Source organism: Manis javanica, chromosome 2, assembly GCF_040802235.1.
Source record: "Manis javanica isolate MJ-LG chromosome 2, MJ_LKY, whole genome shotgun sequence".
Taxonomy (NCBI): domain Eukaryota; kingdom Metazoa; phylum Chordata; class Mammalia; order Pholidota; family Manidae; genus Manis; species Manis javanica.
In genome coordinates, this window is record NC_133157.1 from 210526311 (window position 1) to 210551694 (window position 25384).

At 34.2% G+C, this 25384-nt stretch overlaps 2 protein-coding genes across 2 annotated transcripts in view; one reads left to right on the forward strand and one right to left on the reverse strand.

The window, feature by feature from the left end:
- The window catches only part of LOC140845721 (serine/threonine-protein kinase TAO1-like), a 51087-nt gene extending 36609 nt beyond the window's left edge, over nucleotides 1-14478 (reverse strand). Inside the window, exons 1-7 of the mRNA XM_073220555.1 lie at nucleotides 14308-14478; nucleotides 8951-9022; nucleotides 6239-6340; nucleotides 4938-4983; nucleotides 4217-4313; nucleotides 2580-2693; nucleotides 56-147 (exon numbers count right to left, since the gene is read on the reverse strand). Of these exons, the coding sequence (XP_073076656.1) occupies nucleotides 56-147; nucleotides 2580-2693; nucleotides 4217-4313; nucleotides 4938-4983; nucleotides 6239-6340; nucleotides 8951-9022; nucleotides 14308-14439 (655 nt within the window). The 5' untranslated portion in view covers nucleotides 14440-14478. The remainder of the gene's footprint in view (nucleotides 1-55; nucleotides 148-2579; nucleotides 2694-4216; nucleotides 4314-4937; nucleotides 4984-6238; nucleotides 6341-8950; nucleotides 9023-14307) is intronic.
- A 7715-nt stretch (nucleotides 14479-22193) lies between these two features.
- On the forward strand, nucleotides 22194-23486 carry LOC140848034 (prostaglandin E synthase 3-like). The gene has a single exon (XM_073230112.1). It carries the CDS (start codon nucleotides 22455-22457, stop codon nucleotides 22932-22934), a length of 480 nt encoding a protein of 159 aa, XP_073086213.1. The 5' UTR covers nucleotides 22194-22454; the 3' UTR covers nucleotides 22935-23486.
- The last annotated feature ends 1898 nt before the right edge of the window (nucleotides 23487-25384 follow it).

The following is a 25384-nucleotide window of genomic DNA, read 5'->3' on the forward strand; positions in this document are numbered from 1 at the left end:
ATTGAGGTAAAACATTCATCAAACTTACTACACAGTAATAAAGAGCAATGCTTACCTATTTGAATACATGTTATTCCCAGAGACCATACATCTACTTTGCTATCATATTGTTCTTCATTCTTGCTTAAAATTATTTCTGGGGCCATCCTAAAACATAAAATGTTATTTAAAGTTAAAAAAGAAAAGTATACTATTCTTTAAAAATGTAATGACCGTCCACATGGAGAATACCTGTGTGAATTCCAGATGATATACCTGGACATAAGAATTCTTATAATGGGAAATAAATGCATTACAGGTCGTGAGGTAAATATTTACCATTACATATACAGTGTTAGACTTATTCTCACCATTTTCATGATCACGTACCAGCATCCTGGAGGAAAGACTCCCCAGAGCAGGGTTGCATTCTGCATCAATTCAAGTTTGCAGATTGTAATATTGTATATCCTTTATGCCAGCGGTTCTCAAACATTTTGGTTTCAGCATCTTATTACAAAAGTCTAAATTTTGCTCAAAAGAGGCCATTTTGTCACTGGCACTTGTTTTCTTGAAGTAAACAATCTCACTAGATTAAGCTGAGAACATATCTGCCACAATAAGCAACAATGAATAAGCAGTTTGTCAGTGTTTTTTGCAAATAGGAGTAGTGTTCTGTGATAAAAGTGGCTAAGACCACCACCCATAACTAAATAAATCATACAGTTATTAACTCTGGAGGCATCTTGGTTATAAAATGAAACGCTAGTTCGCATCTTCAGCTAGACTCTAATGTTCTCACTGGTGCTTCACCTTATACTTCCTTTGTACTTGTTAAGCACAGACAAAGATTTAGAACAGTTTCTGCTCAATAAGATTCTCACCAGGCGTATGTGTGTTCCTGTGTGTAAAAATATGTAAATATGTACATAGTACTGTGTTCCTAATATACCATATACAAATTAATACATATGTAACGTTCAATTGCCAATAAAAGAGGGCTTGTAATGTGTTAAGATGTTGAAGTAAGCTTGGGGAGCCACTAAGTTCAACAAAGTTAAAAAAGTAGTTTTGTTTTTAATGCACAACTTTCTAGCTCCTTTCTAGTATCTAATATTGATCACTGATTTATAAAGAGGGGGACCATTAAGAAGCATTATTTGCCCAAAGAACCCTTTTTTTATACAGGGAAGAGGATTCTATCTAAACTAGGGTTCTACATAAGAAATTTTTGGTCATACAGAACAGTAGTCTTCAAAGTTTTTATTTTCTTACTTCCAATGAATTTATTAAAAGAATGTATCCACTTGTACATTTTCGAGTTGGTATCTAAATTTTATAAACTTAATAATTGCAAAGGATATAATGCACACATATGTATATACATTATTTTGTATATGTGCTTTACAGATATTTACAACTTGGAGCTGAGGACCTCACTCATTCATTAAAAAAAAAAACTGCTGTATAATATCCTAATTAGCAATCCCAGTCTGCACGGTCATATCAACCATTCAAATTAGAATTATTTTCTGTCAGGAAATACCAAACTTCATTTTTCATTGTAAATAATATATTAATGTGTCCTCACAACAAATGTCCCAGTTGTAAATGAGATCATTTGTGATTCACTAGAAAAGAAGATGGGTGGAAAGATAATTGGGGAAAAGAAAAAGTAAGGAGTAAAAGGAACTGAAGAGAGATGACTGTGAAGGCAGAAGGCCCTTTGCCAAAACTTGGTGTCCTAACTCTTCAATATTTCTGATGCTATGTATTCTAGATGTTACGTGTTCTCAGATTGTCCCTCTGGTGATGGTTTGAGGCTTTTAATTCTCAGAACAATGCATCACTCTGCTCATCAGGATGGGTGAGAATCCTTTCTTTAACAAACTGGGAGTTGAAAGATTTGAAAGGTAGGTTGAGAAGACCTAAGACACTTCTCAACATATACAGAGAGAGGACATCTATGGAAGTTGAAGATGTGGAAAATTATTCCCTTCAGACTTGCTGACATAAATATGGAATTATTTATGGATAAAATTAGATGATGTCTAGAAGTCGCTTCAGTTAACTGGAGGTGGGAGGGAGGGAGGGCAAGAAGGTCAAGTACACAGGGCAGCCAGGCCCTGGGGTGGTGCTGTTAGGCTGAGCTGATCGCTGTGTGAGCCTTTGTTATATTTTTGTCTATTTCCCTGTATACTTGAAATTCTCCACAATAAAAAATGAAAACAAAAGTTGCTAATCAGCTTCCAGTCTTCAGGTACTCTTATTCAGAAGATCCTGACACACAGTAAGTATAAATCTAAAGAAAATTTCCACTTAGCATTTCTATCTTCTCCCTTCTTAAAGATTTAAATTTTTTCACTCCTACCCCCAATACATGATGTGGATGATAACAGGAAAGAAATGTAGGGGGAACAAATGATACAATAGGAGATACAAGGGCAACACTCCAAATCTGTATCTGAAACTACAGTGCTTAGAGTAATATCTAAAGCAGCACTGTATTTCCAGGAGAAACGTAAAGCACCTGATAAAAGTACAACCACACACTGCCCATTCCAATTATGAGGATCAATACCAGATAGGACTAGGCTTACCAATGCGGCGTCCCCACAAGAGACTTGGCAGAAGAGGCCATGGAAGCAAATCCAAAGTCAGCAAGTTTCACCCGGCCTTCTGGTGTCAGAAGGATATTTTCTGCTTTGATGTCTCTGGGTTTAAGGAACACAGAAAATTATTTGTCTTTCCTTTGTAAGATTATACTGAAAATGATAAAAATCATATAAAAATTTATAAAATAGGGAAGGAGAAATCAGAATAATTAAGGCCTTGGATAATCTCTCAGTTGGGATAATGAGAATTAAGATCCAAACTAAGAAATGAGATACACAGAATTCCTGTAAGCATATAGTAACAATTTTCTAAAAGAGAAGATAAAATAGCAGCAGAAACAGAAGAAAAAAATAGGTAATTAATAGCACATACTCGATATTTGAGTGCCTGTTTATTGGTACAAATATTGGTTTTAAAAATTTAGCTGAACATTCTTATATGACTGTAAGATCTCTGAGTATAGCCTTAACAATAAAATAGGGAAAAAAAGAACCTGATGCCCCAAATTTTTTTAAATTACTCATATCATTCCAAATTTTAGCATAGTTCTCCTACCTAAATATGAAATGAAAACTGAAACACATGGGTAACATAATATCAATGATCCCAAATTTACTTTTAAGCTCTTTTCTAAATCAGCAATGTACATGTGAACTAAGAAAATTATAATGGTATTGTATGCACAATGGGCACCATAACATTCAAAAAGAAAAAAATTTCTAAGCACTTGTCAATTCATACTATATAGTATTATAATGAATGTAATAGTAAGTCAATATATTTTCTTCCATTTGTTTTTTTAAAAAATGAAAGGTTCTTTGAAGTTGAGAAGACCTTAGGTTCTGCTTCCAACTCTTTCATTCTCTTATTTACTATGCATGTGGATTTCTCTTGGACCTTACTACCCTCATCTAAAAAACTGATAACCCATTAATTTGCAGTGAATCTACTATATAAATTTACTATATATTGTCTGGTTCACATAGATAATTTTTTAAATGCTACCTTCCTTCTAAAAACAGGCAAAACCAGTACCAATGCTAAAAATGTAGTTTATGATGGTTTAATCTTTAAATTACTATCCATTACCAAGGATTATCAAGGATTATCTCAAAAGCATAGAGTGTTAAGTAGCTTTTACTTGTCTCTGTCATGGAATCAATAGAACAAATCCGGCATTATGAGTCACCAGGAGGACAAAAGGTCTAGGTTAGCTCTAGTCTAATCTATCTTGCTTTATCAGCTTTGAGAAGTGAGTCACAAATTGGGGCATCAGTTTCTTCATCTGTAAAATGAACAAGTGAGAATACATAATCCCTATCATCTTTTCCACTTCACAAATTAAACTTTTCTATAATTAAATTTCTATCACAAATCTATAAAGTGCACATACTTTGGAAAGCCCAGCAGCATGTGTAGAAAAAGATAAAAAATTATTCTCAACAGAGAGATCAAATAAATTAGTATATTCATTTTAAGACATGGATAACCTAAAAAAACATGAGTTTATAAAACTCCAGAATACTTTTATGTAGCAAAAACCAACAAAGCTTTCAGAATTAATAAATTCTAGGTCTGAGAAATTTGCACATTAATATATGGTAATTTTTAAAGTACTTACCTATGGATCATGGCACAAGAATGTAAGTAGGCTAATCCACGAAGAGCACCATGTATAATTGCTGCTATTTCCATTTCTTGTAATGGCTTTTTGTGAACTTAAAATAAGATTTTATTTGAAAATAATTATTCTATAGAACACTTCTATTTTAAAATATATATACACATATCTAATATATGGGAAAATTTTAAAAAACTAACATTTAGCAAGAAGGAATTTTTTGCTTTCCAAGATAATAAAACAAAGCAATTGAACTTAATAAGTGCTCAATTGTGCCTAGTTATTATAGTTCACAGCTAATTTTCCTCTAAGTTAACATTTAACAATTATTTCATGATTATAAAACAATGAAAGAGGAGCTTTCCCTTTTTATATTCCTACATATCTTCATTCTGAACAGAAGGAACAAGTCAAGTTTAATGATAAAGAATGCAGAAAAATGCCTGTTAAATCATAATGAAAGAAAACTCATCTGTTATGCTAAAACATAGTATTTAATGAGGACAGTGCATACCACGCTGAGACTCTAGAATTTAGTACAATAAAATGAGAGTTCATTCACTAAGAGATTTTTTTAATAATGGTACAACTTTCCAGGAAGAGACAATAGTTTTTGCTCTTCCTGGAAAGCTTTAACATTATTAAAAAAATCTCTTAGTGAATGAATTCTCATTTTATTATACTAATACTTTTCTTTCCTTAATAAATAAAGGAAACTTACCTTTCAGCAAATCTACAACAGATCCTGAACAATATTCCATTACAAGCTACAGGGGAAAAAATGATAAAAACATTAAAATACACTATTAAAATAAAAAGATTCTATATGAGATAAAATAAATTCACCAAGGAAATCAAGAAGAAAGTTTGAAGTGAAACAAACTCTAGTTATCAATTACCTTTAAATTTAAGTATACATTTTGGAACTTGTTAAATGCATATATGAGGTTAAGCCAATGCTACATTAATCTTTTATAATGCTGACATATAACTGCTTGTAGAAGATGTGTGTTTCATATAATTACTAACTAAAGCTACAGGGGAATACACATATTCCATTAATATTAACCTATAGTAGCAATACTGGTATTGTTAGGAAGCAGAAAATCGTCCTCTGGTACTATATATACAAAGTTTAGGTTACAGTTTAAATCTTTCCTATAAAGCAAACACAGAGCACCTCTTACGTGCCAGGTATTTTATATATATTAACTAATTTAATCCTCATAACCGCCTCTGGAAGGAGACCCTATTATCATCCTTGTTTTACAGATGCAGAAACCTGGAAGACAGAGAGGCAGCCTACCCTCTCTGCCACTGTTTTTTCTTTTACCACAGCCTCAAATTTAGGAGTACCATTACCATCAAATTAAACCAAACATTACAAATCTAAATAAATCTAAGTTCTGTATACTAAAATGATAATCAGCTGTAGCTTATTAAAAGTAAAAGGTCATTCCTGTTTAAAGAAAATTTAGCCTTTCTCTGAAAAGACATAATTACTATGCCTATACCATTGTAAGATTACTACCTTATCTTAGTTTCAACAACGGGGCAAAATTAACCTCCATTTTCTGCAATAAAATGTCCCAATTTTCTACCTTCAGTATTATTCAGCCAAAGAATCACAATCAGTTCAGATTTCACCAGGATTCACCACCAATATTCCAACCAAGACCCTTGCGGTTAAATAGCTTACAATACATTTATGTCAAAAATAAATGCTGATTTTCATCCTTTGATAGGATTGTTCTCAACAAATGTTTGATAAAGCATTTGAAGAATGACACCGCTAACATACATCGGAACATTTTCCCGTGCACGTAACGGTCAGCTGAATCTCTGCAGTCAACTGGCAAAAGTTCTGTTATCTCTTACTGCCTAAGAGTTTCAGGAAAAGCTGCTCCTCTTTTCTCAGTATGAACTAACATTTCAAGGTGTTTGTGCGTGGCTTTACACAACTATTTTGAGACATTTTTGAATTAATTATAAACTAAACCTACTAAAATTACAGATACCTACCCATGCTCTGTGCTCACGTAAATAGCAGCCTTTGTATTCTACAATGTTGGGATGTTTTAATTTTCGTAGGCACCTGACTTCCTTAATAATACCCTGCCATCTCTGTGGGGAGAAAAAAAAGAATAAAGGAAAGAATTAGGAACAGTTGCCTTTCCTTAGAAAGCTATCTAAGTACAAAAGTAATTATCAGATTAAAAAGTTAACAAGAACATACAACTTTGCTTTATTTGTAACATTTAAATGTCAAACTAATATGTTTTAAAGAAATTACATTCATATAGTTTACAACTCAATAACATAAAATTCATTCCAGGTAGGACACATTTTTATTTTCATAAAATTTATTATCAATGAGTCTTATAAAAATTTTACAACCACACACCAAGCTGTTGAAAACCATATACAGTATTGAGTGGTTTTTCTTCAAAAGTTCAACCTCCCACTTCTTTTTTTGCAGCTTTATTGTTATATAATTTACATACCTTAAAGTTCAGCTGTTGTGTTTTTGGCTTATATTGTCTACCAAATGTGATGCTTTTTCTGCTGTTTAAACTCAAGTCAAGTAATTACCTAAATTCCTAAATGCACATATTCTAAAATGCTAGTGAACACTAAGGTTATAACAGAGGGAAGTTCACAGAAAAACCAAACAACATGGAAACATTTTCCTACAGGATTTCCCGAAGAGCCTTCCCATTGACGCCTACTAGTAAGTAACAGATAAACCTTCAGCAATAAAAGCTACTCTATGACAACTTCAGAAACTTAGGCCATATCCTAAGTAGGGTGACTTGTCAGAAGCAATCAGGGAACTGAAAATACAGGTACTTGGGTCCATACCCAGAGACTCTGGAGGCTTAGGAGATGTGGGATGGGAACTTGGAATCTGTTTTTTGTTCTTGTTTCCGTTTTTCCAAGCTTTACCGCTGGCTTGTATCATATTTCTAAAGGTAGGGGAACTAGAATACAGAACTTTAAAAAATGTTTTGCACTGGATTTTAAGATCCTATATCTTCTATGTTATTTCATAAGCCCTCAAGAAAATAGAGCAAGATATTCACAGTGTAAAATGTGTAAGCTGTAAGATGCTAACTTCAGAAAGTGTTTTATGGGCTTTACATTTCAAATTTGAGTGCTCTGGGAGGCAAACTCTCAAAACAAAACCAAGCTAAAACCTGTATTCTTCAAAGTAAAAAAAACTTCCAGGAAGGACACAATATTAGATGAGAGAAGATGATGCCCTAGGTGAAACTTTTTGTTCTAGGCATGACTAATTAAACAGACTCCAACACAAGTCTGCTATGAAAGCTGGTTTTAATGTTATACTGTAGAATGGCAGATAAAATTCAACTTATAAAAAATGGAGGTTTTTTAGGGGTTTTAGAAACTATTAAGAGATTTTTAGGTATCGACATAATGGAACAGTGATCAATCACAACAGTGTTATCATACCCATAAGTATGATTATCACAAAAAACAATATTTACCACAAAACAGAGATTACAGAAATGTAGAAAGCCAAAACCTTTAAAAATTAAAGACTGATCTTGCAATTTTACCTTTGGGCATATACCCTAAAGTTTAAAAGCCGGGACTCAAAGAAATACTTGTATACCTATGTGCATAGCAGCATTATTCACAATAACCAAGGGGTAGAATCAACTAAGTGTCCATTTACAAATGGTAGATGGACAAAATGTGGTGTTTTTACACACACACACAGGAATATTACTCAGCTTTAAAAAGAAAGGTAATTCTGACACACTGCAACATAGATGAACTTTGAGGACACTGTATTAAGTGAAACAAGCCAGTCTTCACAAAAGGACAAATAGTGCATAATTTCAATTACATGAGATACCTAAAGTAGTCAAATTGATAGAGACAGAAATTGGAGAGGTGATTTCCAAGGGCTGCGGGGAGGCGGGAATGAGGTGTTATTGTTTGATGGGTGCAGAATATCACTTTTGCAAAATGAAAGAATTCTGGAGATGAATGGTGGTGATGGTTGCACAGCAATGTGAATATCCTTAACACCACTGAACTTACACTTAAAGTGGTTAAGATGGTAAATTTGTTTTGTGTACTTTACCACAATTAAAAGTAAATAAATTTTTTAAAGAATTAAAGAAAGTCAAAGAGAACAGACTTAGAAAGTAATTTTATAAACTCACACAATTAAGGAAGAACTAATCAGAATACTGATGAACTAAAGTACATGCAATACAGTATCAGTAATTTTATTTTTCAGATTATTATCCACTGCCTTATTTTTCAGACTTGATATATAGCTGCCGATGATTATTTGAAACAGCCGTTAAATAATTTCTCAACCATTAAAAATTTATATCCAGTATACTTACTGTCAAGTGTACCTTATTCTGTTTTACTTTCTCAGACATGCTAATCCCTCTATTATAGAATAAACTGCTAAACAACAATTTAAAACATTAAACTCGTGTCAGCAGCACATATCTAAAAAAGTTAAAAGTAAGGGACACAGTTGGGAGGTTTCTGGGATGTCAGGAATGTTGTTTATGGCTCTCGGTACAGGTTAAATGGGCACATTTAGTCTGTGGAAGAAAATTCACTGAGATAAACCTTAGTATTTGTATATTTTTCAATATTTTTTGAAAAAATTCCCACCTATCCCCAATTAAAACGGTATGGCTTTCTTTAACATGCCAATACAAACATACATATTTCACCTACCTTCATAGCCTTCCTTCCACTATAAGGTATTCTCTTGATAGCCACCACATCATTGGTGTGCACATCTCGTGCCTAAAAAAGACAGAAGACCGTAATAATTAACATTTATAAACTACCATGTCCAAAAAGATACCAAAACTGCTTTTAAAGAACATTAAAAACATAAGTAAATAGATAACAAAAAGCGTATCAAATTATCAAGGAGTTGGTACTTTAGAAATAAAAATAATGCATGTTTATCTTTGAATGAGCTAGTTGAGAGGAAAAATATAGAAATTTGAATAGAACTATAAACAAACAAAATGACTAATACAATCTCTGGTAGGCCTGTAAATGTCAAAATTTCAATGAAATGGACAATTCTCTAGGAAAGATCTACTAAAATTGATCTAGAGAAGAAATTTGAGTAAAACAGTGGTGGAAGATTGAAAAGAATACTAATTGTCTTTAAAATTGTTGTGAGTGGAGCAGTTTCACTAGGGGAACTTCCCAGGATAAAAGGGGAGAAAAAGGAAAGCTACCCCATTAATTGTAAGGAGGCAGTCTAACCCAACAACTAAACCCTCACAAGCAGCGCAAGATAGAAAGTTAGGTACCAATCTGACTTATAAATGTAGACAAGGGAACTCTAAATAAAATTTTAAAACCAATTATTACTGGGCATTAAAAGAATATTTCATTTGGATAAAATATATTACCACAGAAATGCAAAATTTTGATACAGGAAAACATTTCATAATTTGCCATATTTTTTTACAAATCAAAGGGGAAAAATATATACTTATACATATAAATGCTTAATAAATGCTGAAAATGCAGAAAGAGTCCAACTCTAAATGTATTTAATGCAGGGAAGACCGAACTCTTAGAAAACCCACACAGGAAAGGTAATTCCTCAACATGATAAGTCATGTCTATTGTAAACAGCTATTAACTAGAATTAAGACAAGACAGCTAAAATGGTATCACCATTACTATTTACCAGTGCTGTGGAATTTTGATTAAAAAATAAAAGCAAAAGCAGAAACATGAAAGTTAACCCTTTAGAAAGTAAGAGCCAAATTCTCATTATGAGTTTAAAAAAAAAAGATGATATATAAAGAAGGCACAAGAGGATAGCTGCAAAACATTTCATATGAGTTCAGTAAGAAGGGTTAATCATCTCTAGTCATCTGTGGAAGAATTCATCTTCAATTCAGTCTTTAATGAATTCCCAAAGATAAAATGTTTTAAAATTAGATTATGGTGATGGCTACAAAAATCTAACTTACTAAAAATCTATGAAATGCACACTTAAAATTGGTGAACTGAGAGTATGTAACTTAAATCTAAAAAAAGCTGTTAAAAATTAGATAAGCAGGTATGTAAATTATACCTAGAGTTCCTTAAAATATATATATATATATATTCTTTTAAGTGGGTCCTTGAAACAACTAATGACCTTCCAATTTCAATTACTAGCAGACTGGTTAAGGAAAACGTGCACCATCTAACATAACGGGTGAAGTGGATCTATATGCATAAGATCTTGAATATAAATTTATTTTTCCAGAATGTTCTGTACTCATCAATTTGTGAGCCCCTTGATTTTAGTCAATAGATCTAAGCAGCTATATTCTTTTCTAACAGTTTTAATGAGGTATAATTTACATAGCACACATTTCACCCATTTGAATGTGTGTAATTCTATAGCTTTTAGTACACTGACAGATGCATGGCAATACTGATCAATATGACAGATACATGCAATTTACCGATAACTACATTTTTAGAGCTTTCATCACCTTAAAGAGAAACTCCAAATTGTTTCATTTAAAAATGGTTAAAATGGTAAATTTTATATTATGTGTACCTTACCTCAAATTTTTTCCCTATTAAAAAAAAGAAAAAGGAAACCCCACACCCTTTAGCTATCACTCTCCTATCCCTATTCCTCACCCCTTCAGCCCTAAAGGACAACTAATCCACTTTCTGTGTCTCTGGAGATGTGCCCATTCTGTACACTTTGGAACCATATAATATATCATCTTTTGTGACTGGTTTCTTTCACTTAGTATAATGTTTTCAAGATAAAAAGATGTTGAGCATCTTTTTATGTGCTTTCTGGCCATTTGTACATATTTGGAAAAATGTCAGTTCAGATCCTTTGCCCGTTAAAAAATTGGGTTGCCTTTTTTTTATTGAATTGTAAGAGTTATTTATATATTCTAGACACAAGTCCCTTAGCAGACATATGATTTACAAACAATTTCTCCTATTCTATTGTTGTCTTTACAGTTTTGAAGCATACAACTTTTACATTTTGATCAAATCCAATATCTATGTTTTTCTTTTTTTCATGCTTTTGTTGTCATTTCTAAGAATCCTTTGACAAAACCAAGGTCATGCAGTTTTACCCTAAGAGTTTTATAATTTTAATGTTCACATATGGTATGAGGTAAGGGTTCAATTTCATTGCTCTGCTAAAGAGCTGCATTTCTAATAAGCACAAGATAAAGTTCAAAAGTGGGTATACTAAATGCAGTGCGGTCACCTGGAGTAGATTCCGGAACAGAAAAGAGCACAAAGACTGGGAAAATCTGAATTAAGTGTGTTGTTTAGTTCATAGTATCAGTGTGTCAATGTTGAATTCTTAGTTTTGATAAAGGTTCTGTGGTTATGAAACTTGTAAACTTTAAAGGATCTGGGTGAAGATTATAGGGTAAACTCTATTATTATTGCAAAATCTGCAGCTCTAGCATTACTTTAAAAAAGTAAGTTAAAGTGACTGTAATTCATTAAAATCCAAATTCATTTGTAATGATGATTACATTAAAATTAAATCAGATTAAGATGAGATTACTTTTGCCTATCACACACATACACAAAAACCAACAGAAAAATATTTAATGTCCACAGTCATGTTTCTCTGTCCCTTCAGGATTATGAGTTGTGCTTACTTATCATGTCTTATTCATCTCCTCTAATCTGGAACAATTTCCTCAACTCTTCCTTGTCCTTTATGACACTGGCATTTTTTGAGACTACACAGCAGTACTTACCTTACTAAATTTGTGTTTGTCTGAAGCTTCTTCAAGATTAGATCCTGGTTACATATCTCTGGCTGAAATACTACATGAGTAATATTGTGTCCTTTTCAGGGTATCATATCTGGATGCATACAATGTCTGTTCATCACTGGTTACAAATTTTCATCACCCAGTCAAGGTGTTTGACTGCTTCTTTCCAATGTATATAGTTATGACCACTATTTCCTACTTTGTATCTAACAAGCAGTCTGTGGAGAGATACTTTTAAACTATATAAATATTCTGCTCATCAAACTTTCCCCCTAGGTTTAGCAACCACTGAAGATTCTAGCCCCAAACAGTCTTTGCAATGATGATTTCAAAATGCTGGTTTTTCCCAACTCTACCATTCCCTTCACATTTACCAGTCAGCATTCTATTATAAAGAAAAGCCCTCCCTTTCTATCTATCCATCCTATATCTGTCATGGAAATTAGGAATTCCTATTTTATTCAATGGGTTATAATCAATAGATGTCTATATTGATGCTCAAATTGTTCGAGATGGGGCCAGTGGGAGCATCTTCAAGCTGGTTCTAGCATCCTCTTGAAAGGTCCTATTTTTCATTTAAAAGCATTTTTTACATTTCTGGTTCAAGTTATAAAGCTTATCTTTTATGATCCTTGTCCCCACAATAGAATGAACCATTACTGCAAGAGCTCTTGATCCATGTAGTGAGGAATCCAAGATCTGAGTGCTAAGTGTGCTTGTTGCTACTAGGGTATCAACGCAACTAGAATCTTACAGAAGAGAGAGCTAGGAAATATATATGTCATGTAATTAGTTCATATTAATGCCACAAATTCCTATCCAATACCTATCTAGTCCCACGTGGTTCTTCGTTACATTTGCCAATTTCCTATTTCTATCATTCTTTTCAGTTAGGATCTGAGTCCAAAATGACATCAAAATTATTCACTGCTCAATCTTTTAACACACAGTTTCAGAACTGTCACACCCATACCAATATGAAACAAGTTTACGGAGAAGAGTTCAAGATTTGTTTGCACTTTCCTCTTCCCAACCAGACAGAGGGTATACAGCTAAAATACTGTGTATGAAAGTTACTTGTATTAGTTTTGGTTTTTACTCCAATGTGGTTATAGCCCAAATACAGTTGGATTCATTGTTCCCACTTGCCTATTAGTGACTCTCCCCATACATAATGACTTAATTTTAACTTTTAAATATACTAAATATTTATTATCAAAAGAGGTAAAACAAGTTACCATTGTATCCTCTTTCTACCTCTTTCTATTCCCCACAACTGTCACCATTCTGTATCTTGAATTGTTGGTCGTATGGCATATAACTTGTCTAATTTCATCAAACTGTACATTTAACATATCTGCATTTACTGTATATGTTATACTTAATAAAATAAGTCAACTAAAAATACTACTGACACACATTGAATGGCTACATGACAGGGATTTTTTCAACAGGGTTCTCTTATTGGGCCCATTTCTAAGAGTCTGTATATTTTTTTTCCTTTTTTATTCTATATTTCTCCACAGTAGTATTAAGGAGAACAATGGGAGAAGCTTACATTCAGACAAAACTGTAACACAGAAAAAAGGTTGTTTATGAAATACCTGCTTTCTGAGTGCCTCTTCCCTTATTCTGTGTCCAATCCAGAAATCAAACAAACATAACCTACATCACACACACACATAAAACATGTGCACACAAAAAGATTCTGCAAGGATGTTTATCTACATGTTAACAGCAGCCGTCTTTGGGTCAGAAAATTCCAGAGGGAGTTTCTACTACCTTATTTTTACCTCTAATTTACAAATGGGAAATAAGCGAAAACTTCAAATTGTTAAGAATTTGGAACACATTTTCTCCTTTATTCTTAAGGCACCCATTAAAATGAAAAAAACTGAATCTGTATTACTATCAAAATATTAAACATCTATACAAAACTTGTTGCTGAGAAAAAAAAAGCAATCTTAATAGGAAGAAATAATGAATGAATAATAATGAAATGTGTGTATGGGACTTTACATAAGTCAGTGTTTTTTGCAATATTTGATTCAATAACAGTGTAAGTCATAAAACTGCTAAAGTAGTGTAAACAACATGGAAATTAAAGCCAAATATCTTTCCCTTTTTTTCAATAATCTAAGAAGCTCAATAAATAAAATGATCTCTTTTTACATACACCTAATGCAAGTGACTGTAAAACAGACTATTGCCTATGTCTTTTTGTATTACTAATTTTTACTCTGCCAGACTGGATATTAAATAAATGCTGGTCACTGACATTAAGCCCTTAACACTTACAAAGAACACTGCTCCAAAGCCTCCCCGGCCAACTTTTCTGAGATCTGTGAAGCGCTTCTCTGGATCTTCTTTGGAGAAGAGCTCTGCAATCTCAGGGTCCTTCAGGCTCTGTGCTTGGATAGTTGACGACATCCTGCTGGGCAATCAGCTGTCTGACTCTAATTTTATGCTGCTCTCCCAACCCTTGGGAAATCGGTATGAATGCAGCCACGTTGGCATAAACAACTGGAGAGAAATAAGAAAAGAAAAAAGGAAAAGCAAAAGTTGCTAAGAATAATCAGCACATCATTTTCTGACTACATATATAAAATTATCTTAGATGTGGAATTTCACTGAAAAAGTGTTGCCTACCAGTGCAGGACTCTTAAACCAAGCTCATCAACACAATCACCTGAGCTACTTTAAAAAAAAAAAAAAGATTCCCACTATACATAGTATGTAAGTACATACTATACATACACTTCTAAAAATTAGATAAATCTGTATGTACTGGAAGGCTTTCTGTATCAGTACTTAAAGATTTATCTAACTCTGATGCAATAAGTTCATCAGCAAAAGAGATAATACAGTAGGAAGACCATTAAAAACATGCCCAACAACTCAAAATGTACCCATAATATGTTTCTAACAACAGGAAGATTCCCATCTATTAATGACCTTCAAATGCAAGAAAATAGATAATAGATTTAATTCAGTAAGATTTCTTTTCCTTTCAGATACCACATGGCAGTGTTTAATCAACTCTAACACAGACATTCCTAAGAAAAATGCAATGGGAGAAAATAATGAATTTAACATAGATAGATAACTGTTTCCTCCATAACCTGATTCATATTAAAATATGGCCTAATCAAATCTGCTTCATTATGTAAGTAGATACACTACAGAATTCCCTGGTGGTTCTGGTATCAGTTCCTTTGTATCAGATTACCAAACTTCAAAAATGGCTGCTATAAATGAGAGGCTTCAGAACCAGGTTCTAGAATGACACTGCCTAGATAGGAATCCTGCCAACAATTACTTACCAACTATGAACCTGGGTAGCCTCATTTTCCAAGTCTATAAAATGAAAGAAATAACCTACCTCCTAGAGTGGCTGTGAGGGTTAAACGAGTTAATGAATGTTAAGTGTAGACTAGTACTCAGGAGCAGTAAGCAGTACATTAAATGTTAGTTATCACGACCTCCTTAAATTGACCAATTAAAATTAAAAACTCCAAAATTGATTTCATTAAACTCTAAGGGAAAATAAAGCTCCAGCCAATTTTTTCCATGCCCAAATCATATTTTAAAAATTTTTGAATGTTTCTAATTTTACTAATTTCAAAATTTTTTAAACGACAGAGAATTTTTTAAGCTTGTCTCATTTTTAGTGAAGTCAACTGAAGAAATTATAATGCTTGTTATTAAACTACATAAAACACATTTCCATATCTTTTGCACTTCCCTAAATTAATACTACATTGCACTAAAAATTCAAATTACTAGTTTGTATTCCTTTTCTAACATTTTCAAGGCTGCACCATATTCTTCACTTTGACCAATCACTCTGCTCTGGAAGTTAGTTCCCTGGAACAATGCTTCAATTATAATTCTTCCAAGAATATGTGACCACAGGAAAGTCATTTAACTTATCACTCCTAAAATGAGGAGATCGAACTAAATTCTATATTAAGTGTTCCTATTGAACTTACACACCTGCAAAAACAAAAAGCCTTCTATGTACTTAAGACCTTATTTAAGAACTTTGAATTATCAGATTATAGTACCTTTATTACAAGCATGGATTTACATAAAATTTTGTAAAAATTTTGAAAAGAGAGAAAAAACACTGCAAAAAATGAATACACCCTTAGAAACTTGTGGAACAGTATCAAATTGTCTAAATTTCACATTAAGGTGTTATATAAAGGAAAAGAAAATTTAATTTTTTTAGAAAAAGAATTCTTACTAAAAGCAGAAAAGATCCCAGATTTGAAAAAACATAAATTTAGAGATTGAAGATGTTCAGCAAGCCCCAAACAGAGCAAATTCAAAGAGTTTCGGCCCAATAAGGCCAAAACTTCAAAACAATAACGAACACTTAGGTCTATTAAGGCCTAAACATGTCATAATGCTAAAAAGCAAAGATGAGTGAAAATTTGAATCATCAAAGAATTCTCATAAAATAAAATGGAAGACACAGAATGTTCAATAATATCTTTAAAGTGAGGAAAGTAAAGAAGTGCCAACCCAGAAGAGAATCCTTTATCTAAGCAAAAGTTTTGTGGGATGAATGCAAAAATAATAGAGAGAGAGAAAGAGAGAGAGAGAGAGAGAGACTTAGATGGAAAGCTAAGAGAATCTGACCTCCATTAAGGGAAACGTAAAATGTAAACAAAAGAAAGCTAAAGGCTATATTAATACCAGACAAAATATTCAGAGCTTCGGAGTTAGGAAAATTACAAGGAGTAAAGAGGGACATTATATAATGTTAGGATTTCATTCATCAAATTCTGAATGTATACTCACCTGACAAAAGAGCTTCAAATTACACGAAGGAAAAATGGATACAACTGAGAAGGGAAAAGCTGTAACTAGAATACCACCACCACAGACCAACACTACCAACCAACAGGTCCTAGTGACATTCCAGTATGCAGCCTGGCCACAGAATGAACATTCTTCCCAAGTGTGCATTATGACATACACTGTGACATCATATGCTGGGTCATAAAACTAATCTTTACAAGTAAAAAAATTTTAATTCATACAAAATGTTTTCTGATAAGAGGGTAATAAACTTAATATCAGTAACAAAACAGTTTTAAAAAAAACAGGGCCTCAAGCCTGGAAATTAAATATACCTCGAGGTAACCCATGGGTCAATAAAGGCATTTCAAGGGCAAAGAGAAAATAATATGAATTGTGTGGAAATAGAAATATAACATGAAATTTATAGGATTCTTACACAGAAATTAAGGCACTTGATCATAGTAGAAGAAAACTCCAATGAATAATCTAAGCTCCCATCTTAAAAATCTAGAAAGAGAAAAGCAAATAAAACCAAAGCTAAATATAGAAGGAAATACTAAAGAACAGAATGGAAATCAATGAAACTAGACAACAAAATCAGTAAAATCAAAAGCTAGTTCTTTGCAGGGAAAAAAAAGTCAATAAAACTGAAAGAACTCTGCCAAGTTACCAAAGAAAACAAGAACAAATTACCCAAAAGAGGGCATATCACTATATTCCTAAAGGCTTAAAAGGATAAGGAAATACAATAAACAGCTCTAAACTCATAAATTTGACAAAATAGCTGAAATAGGCAAATTACTTGGTAGTGATACTTATAAAATACCAAAACTCACTCAAGAATAGAGAGCTGCCTCTTCCAACCAGATGACAAACTGTAGAGGCTCAGGCTCAGACCTCAAGGAGGCACCGGCCTCCACTGCCTCAGCCCCTGCAGCACGGCCCTCAGCGCACTGCTGACAAAAAGAACAAGGCACAGTGACAATACAGGTGTCTGGGGCTGGAGGCCCAGCAGAGGGTCTGGAACCAAGAATACTCTACCTGTCAAGGTTATCATTTAAATTTGAAGGAGGGATTAAACAATTTCCAGATAAGCAAAAGCTGAGAGAATTAACATCCCACAAACTGTCTCTACAGTGTATTCTGGAGGGGCTCCTATAGATGGAAGTGTTCCTAAGGCTAAATAACTGTCACCAGAGATAATAAAAATGTATAGACAAAAAGTACAGAATATGATACCCAATATATAAAGAATGGAGGAGGAAGAAAATGAGAGAGAGAAAAAAGAACGTTTAGCTTGTGTTTGTAATAGCATACTGAGTTAAATTAGTCTCTTAGATAGTAAGGATATTACCCTGGAAGATTTGGTCACCACAAATCTGAAGCCTGCAATGGCAATAAGTACATAGCCATCCATAATCATCCTAAATGTAAATGGTCTGAATGCACCTATACAAACATTACTCAGATGGAGGAGGAAGAAAAGGAGAGAGAGAAAAAAGAACGGTTAGCTTGTGTTTGTAATAGCGTACTAAGTGAATTAAATTAGTCTCTTAGATAGTAAGGATGTTACCCTTGAACATTTGGTCACCACAAATCTAAAGCCTGCAATGGCAATAAGTACATACCTATCCATAATCATCCTAAATGTAAATGGTCTGAATGCACCTATACAAACATGACTCAGAAATGACAGTATCATATTCAAAATTTCCAGAACAAAATGCAAAATTTACTGTACATGCTTAAACAAGCAACACACACATACCCACACCAATGGAGAATGTGACAATTCTCAAGGAAAAGAAGGGACAGATGTCTATTTTGAGATGCCTCTTGATGGAATTATCACATAAATACTTTAAAGCAACTATTATAGCCATATTAAATATGGTAATGCTTAACACTCTTAAAAAATTGGAAAGACTAAAGTTCTTAGCCAAAAAAGAAAAATTGTAAAAAAGAATCCACATCGTGAAATTTAGAACTGAAAAATATAATTACCAAAAATTACAAAAGAAATTACATGGGCTCAACCACTGAACAGAGATGATAGAAGAGTCTGTAAATGTGAAGATAATGAAGATAACAGAGTAGTAGAAATTATCTCCACTGAAGAAAAGACAGGAAAAAACATTGAAAAGAATGAATGCATCCTTAGAAACTTGTGGAACAGTATCAAATTGTCTAAATTTCACATTATAGGTGTTCTATAAAAGAAAAGAAAATCATTTTTTAGATAAAAGTATTCTTACTAAGAGTAGAAAAGATCTCAGCTTTGACAAAAATGTAAATTTAGATATTCAATATGCTCAGGAAACCCCAAACAGAACAAATTCAAAGAGTTTAGGCCTAATAAGGCATAAACTCAAAATGAGTAACAAACAGTTAGGCCTGATAAGCCTAAATGTCATAATGCTAAAAAGAAAAACTAAAATTTGAATGATCACAGAATTTTCATAAAGTACAATGGAGGCCACAGAATGTTCAATAGTATCTTTAAAGTGAGGAAAGAAAAGAACTGCCAACCCAGAAAAGAATCCTTTATCTAAGCAAAAGTTTTGTGGAATGAATGCAAAAATAGTAGAGAGGGAGAGACAGAGACTTAGAAGATGGAAAGCTAAGAGAATCTGACCTTCATTAAGGGAAATGTAAAATATAAACAAAAGAAAGCTAAAGGCCATATTAATACCAGACAAAAAATTCAGAGCTTCAGAGCTAGGAAAATTATAAGGAGTAAAGAGGGACATTACATAATGTTATGATTTCATTCATGAAATTCTAAATGTATACTCACCTGACAAAAGAGCTTCAAATTACACGAAGGAAAAATGGATACAACTGAGAAGGGAAAAGCTGTAACTAGAACACCACCACCACAGACCAACACTACCAACCTACAGGTCCTAGTGACATTCCAGTGTGCAGCCTGGCCACAGAATGTACATTCTTCCCAAGTGTGCATTGTGACATATGCTGTGAGATCATATGCTGGGTCATAAAACTAATCTTAACAAGTGAAAAAATTTCAATTCACACAAAATGTTTTCTGATAAGAGTGTAATAAACTTAAAATGAGTAACAAAACAGTTAAAAATATTCCTCAAAAAATTAAAAATAGAACTACCATATGATCCAGCAATCTCACTTCTGGGATTATAGCTGAAGGAAATGAAATACCCATCTTTGAGAGATAGCCATACTCCCATGTTTCTGAAGTATTATTTACATAGTCAAGATATGGAAACTAACTCAGTGTTGATAAATAAAATAATAAAGAAAATGTGGGATGCATAAATACATCAATACAGTGGAATACTATTCAGCCATAAAAAGGAAATGCTGCCATTTGTGACCTCATGGGTGAAACCTGAGGGCTTTGTGCTAAGTGAAACAAGTCAGAGAAAGCCAAATACTGTATGATCTCTCTCAAATGTGGAATCTAAAAAAAATGAATTCATAGAAACAGAGAGTAGATTGATGGTTGTCAGGGGTCAGGGAGGGGAGGGAATGGGTGAAAGTGGTAAAAGGGTACAAACTTCCAGTTATGAGATGAGTAAGTTTTGGGGATCCAATGTATAGAATGCTGCTATACTTAACAATACTGTGTTGCATCTTGAAAGTTGCTAAGGGAAGTTCTCGCCACAAATAAACAAAAAGGTAACTCCGTGAGGCGATGGATGTGTTAAGTAATCTTACTGTGGAAATCATTTCACAATATAGACATATATCAAATTGTCATGTTGCACACTTTAAACGTACAGTGTTATATGTCAATCTCATCTCAATTATGCTGGGAAAAATACTTGGCTCAAAACTGTGTAAAATATCATTTAGCCCCGCAAATTTAAAAAAGACAAGCAAGCCAAAGACTCATATGCTGGAATTTATTTTTAGGAACTGACTTTGTACGTCCCAATGTAAGTAACTGAATTGGAGATCTAGATTTTTCTATCAGTCTCTGGGAAGTTTGCATATGCTAAGCCTCCCCTCAGTACCCTGATATAATTTCATGTTCTCATAGGATCAAATCTCTGAGCTTAAGAACTATCCTTCCCTGCTCATATAATGAATGCAACGCTACAAGGCAGGTTTTTCGGCAACTGGCCCCCTGGCCCTCCTTCTGCTTCATGGTGTCCTCTTTCAGCTTACACCAGTGCCCAGAGTAGTGACAGGAATAAGGTGGTAGACATTATGTTTTCTACTGGATGGTTCAACACCAAACTAGATACTTTTACATTAGGTTATTGAAAAAAAGGCACCAAAAGGCTATTAGATAGTGATTTTCCACTTCTTTCCAAACTCCCAGTTGTCTACAAATTTGCAGAAGAAACAAATGAAAAGAAACCAAAACAACATAATCCAAAAAACACTAAAAATGGGACTTGTATAATGAGGAAATTTGAGTTTATTTGAATCTATAAGAGTTCCAGAATTCTCTACACTTTATTTTCTCTGTAAATGTAGTCAAGCTAGAGAACATTTTTGGGTAGGTACCTGGATTTTGCTCCCCACAAATGTCCCTTATATTTTGGAAATTAGCTTTAGCCACCACAGGCTTAACCCAGGGGCAGGGACAAAGTCTAAGGGGCAAGCAGATCTGGTTCTGAGCAGCCATGGGAAGTACAGCCTAAGCCTCCATCATCCAGGAGAGAATCAGATTATGTACACATTTTAGCAGGGCAAATCTAGAGGAGCTCACTTTATACCTGCACATTACAAGGTCAAGAATTCTTTGAGGACGTGAACTGAGTCTCCCTTGATTGTCATTATATCCCCAGTGCCTTTTACAGTGCCTGGCATGTGGGAGTGTCAATTTGTTGCATAAATAATGGAATTTTTAAGTTTCTCTTCTCTAGTTTTAGTAAAAAATTCACTCCGTGTTATTCCATTCTGCATTTGGATTGCCATGTCTCTTGCTTTATTTCATACCTCACTTGGTTGTGATCATTCCCAGAAGCCAAATAGTTTCCACAATGTGCTGGATAGCTCTCAGCTCCTGTTACTCAATTGTGAACCATGGAAGGAAGGGTTGGAATGATGGAATCTCATGTGGCACTATCATTTGTGCTTTCTTTTAGATATTAAGTTTGTTTTATCAAATACAGAATTTACATTATTTCATTTCTAGTGTCTGAATGTTTATGACCTATTTGGAGCATTATTAGTTCATCAAGTCTTCATTTTCTCTTTATTATTTTGATTTGAGAATGTTTATGTTTCTATGTGTCATGTTGTTTTATATTAGGGCCAGTTATTTTTCCAAAGGAATTAACCTCCATTTTTGTAGCACAAGTCGTTGGAAAATTAGGAATTGAAAATGATCATCAAAACAGTTTACTCAGCTCCGCGCTGCTCGCCTACACGCACGCACACACGCTCGTCCTCTGTCCTCGCGCCGCTTTTCTTACACTTCTCTCCTCCCCGGCCTGAGGAGCGGCTCTCGGCGCGGTGCATTGTGGGAACCCAGGTCGAGTGCGCCGTCGCCGTCTCCGTCGCCCGGGGGAAGCGAGAGGAGGCCGTGACCGCGGAGAAAGCTCCGCAGTCGTCACGGTAGAGGAGTCGACTGCCCCGTAGTTGTCGCCGCCGGAGAGGCCTGCCCACGCGTTCACCCGTCCCCCGCCCGGTTTGCGATGCAGCCCGCTTCTGCAAAGTGGTATGATCGAAGGGACTATGTCTTCATAGAATTTTGTGTTGAAGACAGTAAGGATGTTAATGTAAATTTTGAAAAATCCAAACTTACATTCAGTTGTCTTGGAGGAAGTGATCATTTTAAACATTTAAATGAAATCGATCTTTCTCAGTGTATTGATCCAAATGATTCTAAGCATAAAAGAACTGACAGATCAATTTTATGTTGTTTACGAAAAGGAGAATCTGGCCAGTCGTGGCCAAGGTTAACAAAAGAACGGGCAAAGCTTAATTGGCTTAGTGTGGACTTCAATAATTGGAAAGACTGGGGAGATGATTCAGATGAAGAGATGTCTAATTTTGACAGTTTCTCTGAGATGATGAACATGGGTGGTGACGAGGATGTAGATTTACCAGAAGTAGATGGAGCAGATGACAATTCACAAGACAGTGGCGATGAAAAAATGCCAGACCTGGAGTAAGGAATGTTGTCAACGAATTTTGAGAAAGAAAAATAACTTCTGCAGGATTTTGTAATTGAGAGAATTCCCAAGTTGATAGCTCTAAAGGCAGATGTTGTATTTGCCTCCTTTAACCCATTTTTCAACCTGTTTTTTTTTTTAACAGCTTCACTAAGGGTCGATATGTACCATTGTATGGGGCAATTTTAAGTCAGCTAAGGCAGTAAGTAACCTTTCACATGAACATTTCCCAGACTTCCATGATGCTGTTGAGGTCCAGGCAATTGATAACAGCAGTTGTGATTAAAAACATTTCACCTCAGTCTCCTTTACTTCATAATATAGATACTGACATGATAGAAAGTGCCCAGATTAAGGAAAGATTATTAAATTTTAGATCTTGGAACATGGGCTCAAAGTGACTGAAAACAGATCACTTAAACTGGTAACCTGTTGTTCCTCTGCTATATCCCTCAGGATTATTCCACTAAGGTTTTATTTTTCAAAAAATGTACTTCACATAACTACACAAGTGATAACTTGTCAGTGTTTCAGATACATCTTAGCTAAAACTAGTAAATGTCCTAACTTGGTGTTGTTTGACCCTTAAACTTTTACATCTCTTAGCATGGAGGACGAAGAAAAGCTGTACATTGTTGTTTGAGAGTCTACATTGAGACCGAATTTGTATTTACACTATCAGTATGGCAAATGAGTGAAAAAAATGTTAATACACTATTGGATTTTTTTCTTTTTTTGATTCAGCTGTCCCAGGGCTGAAAACCTCAATTTATGTTCATGACAGGGAGGATATTTTTTTTAATGTCTACATTCTTTCTAATAAACTGTTGGAAGACTAAAAAAAACCAAACAGTTTACTCAGTTTCTATTTGATTCTACTGAAAGATCCCTCCAAGCCCTGTGAGGCAGGCATACCTTATGGTGACCTCTGAATGAGTTACATTCTTGTATAATTCCCTCCCTTTGATTGGAGGAAAAACTAGTGGCTTCCTTATAACCAATAGAATATGGTAATGGTGATGGGATATCACTTCTTTGATTAGGCTACATTATATAAGATTCTGTCTTACCAAAGTGGAGAGATACTTTTCTACTGACCTTGAAAAAGGAAACTGCTGTACTGAGAACTGCCTAGAGAGAAAGCCACATGATAAGGAACTGTGGGCAGCCTCTAGTATGTGAGAGCAGCCTCTAGCTAACAAGTTAGCAAAGAGCTGGGAACTTTACTCATACAACCGCATATAAATTAGCTCTATCAATAACCTGAATGAGCTTGGAAGTGAATTTTGCTCCAGATAAGCCTCCAGGTGAAAAATACAGACAATAGACATCTTAACTGTATCCTTGTGATACCTTGAATGCAGGACCCAGCTAAGCCATGTCTAGAATCCTGACCCATGCAAACTGTGAGATAATAAATGTGTGTTGTTTTAAGGCACTCAATTTGTAATTTGTTACAAAATACGCCATTCTTGACATAATCTGACCCTTGGGTACCTTTATAAAATAGCTGAAATATTCAAGTATAATATATGTTTGTATATGTCTCTGGAACCCCAATTCCACTATTTTCTTGGGTATACGTCGTGATCCAGTTACACTTACTTTTTACAGTTCTCCTAATCTGCTGTCATATTTCATACATCTGCTGGGATGACTTTTGTTCCCCTTATCTACCTACACAATTCCTCCTTAGCTTTCAATCTTCATACAAATACCTCCTAAGGAAGTCCTCTCTAAGCTTTCCAAGTGGAATTAATCACTCCTTCCTTTCTGCCATCAAGGCACGTTGAAGCGTATACTGTCATTTTACTGAGTACATTATTCTATTGACAACACAGACAGTGTTATATTGACCTTTAATGTTCCCACCACCTAGTACAATACATAAAGGTAAGCATCCAAATCTTAAATTATACACATACCTGCAGCCCCCTGAAATGTATCTAATTAACTTCTTTGGTGGTAAGGAGTTTCTTTGTCTAGATATTTGAAACTTTTTATTTAGACACAGCAAAGCTTATATAGTATAAAATCCATAAACCAACAACCCAATTTTTTAAATTAAGAAAAAAGACACCAAATTCTCAATATTATGTATATCATCAGATGTTTGAAATTCCTGTTGGATTCGTTTTATATAATGAATCAGACTATCCTGTGATAGAATCTGGTTGCTGAGAATAATTTAAGCACCATCCCTTAGCTCTTCTGACCCTGGGGTATCGCTTTAATAAATGAGTGGTTTAGTCCATTCAAAGGCACCTGGGCCCATGAAAGAGTTAACCCACTATCTCCAAATGCCTCCTTGACAACTAGTGCATTGTTCATATACTAGATTGTTTTATTATGGAACAAAGACTTCAAAACTAATTTCCTTTTAATGAGACATTTGGATTATATTAATTTCTAGAATATTCTCTGAGAACAACTCTTTTTTCAAACAAATG

What these genes read in the sequence shown, in the direction of transcription:
- LOC140848034 (XM_073230112.1), top strand. Translation starts at nt 22,455, where the DNA reads ATGCAGCCCGCTTCTGCAAAGTGGTATGATCGAAGGGACTATGTCTTC.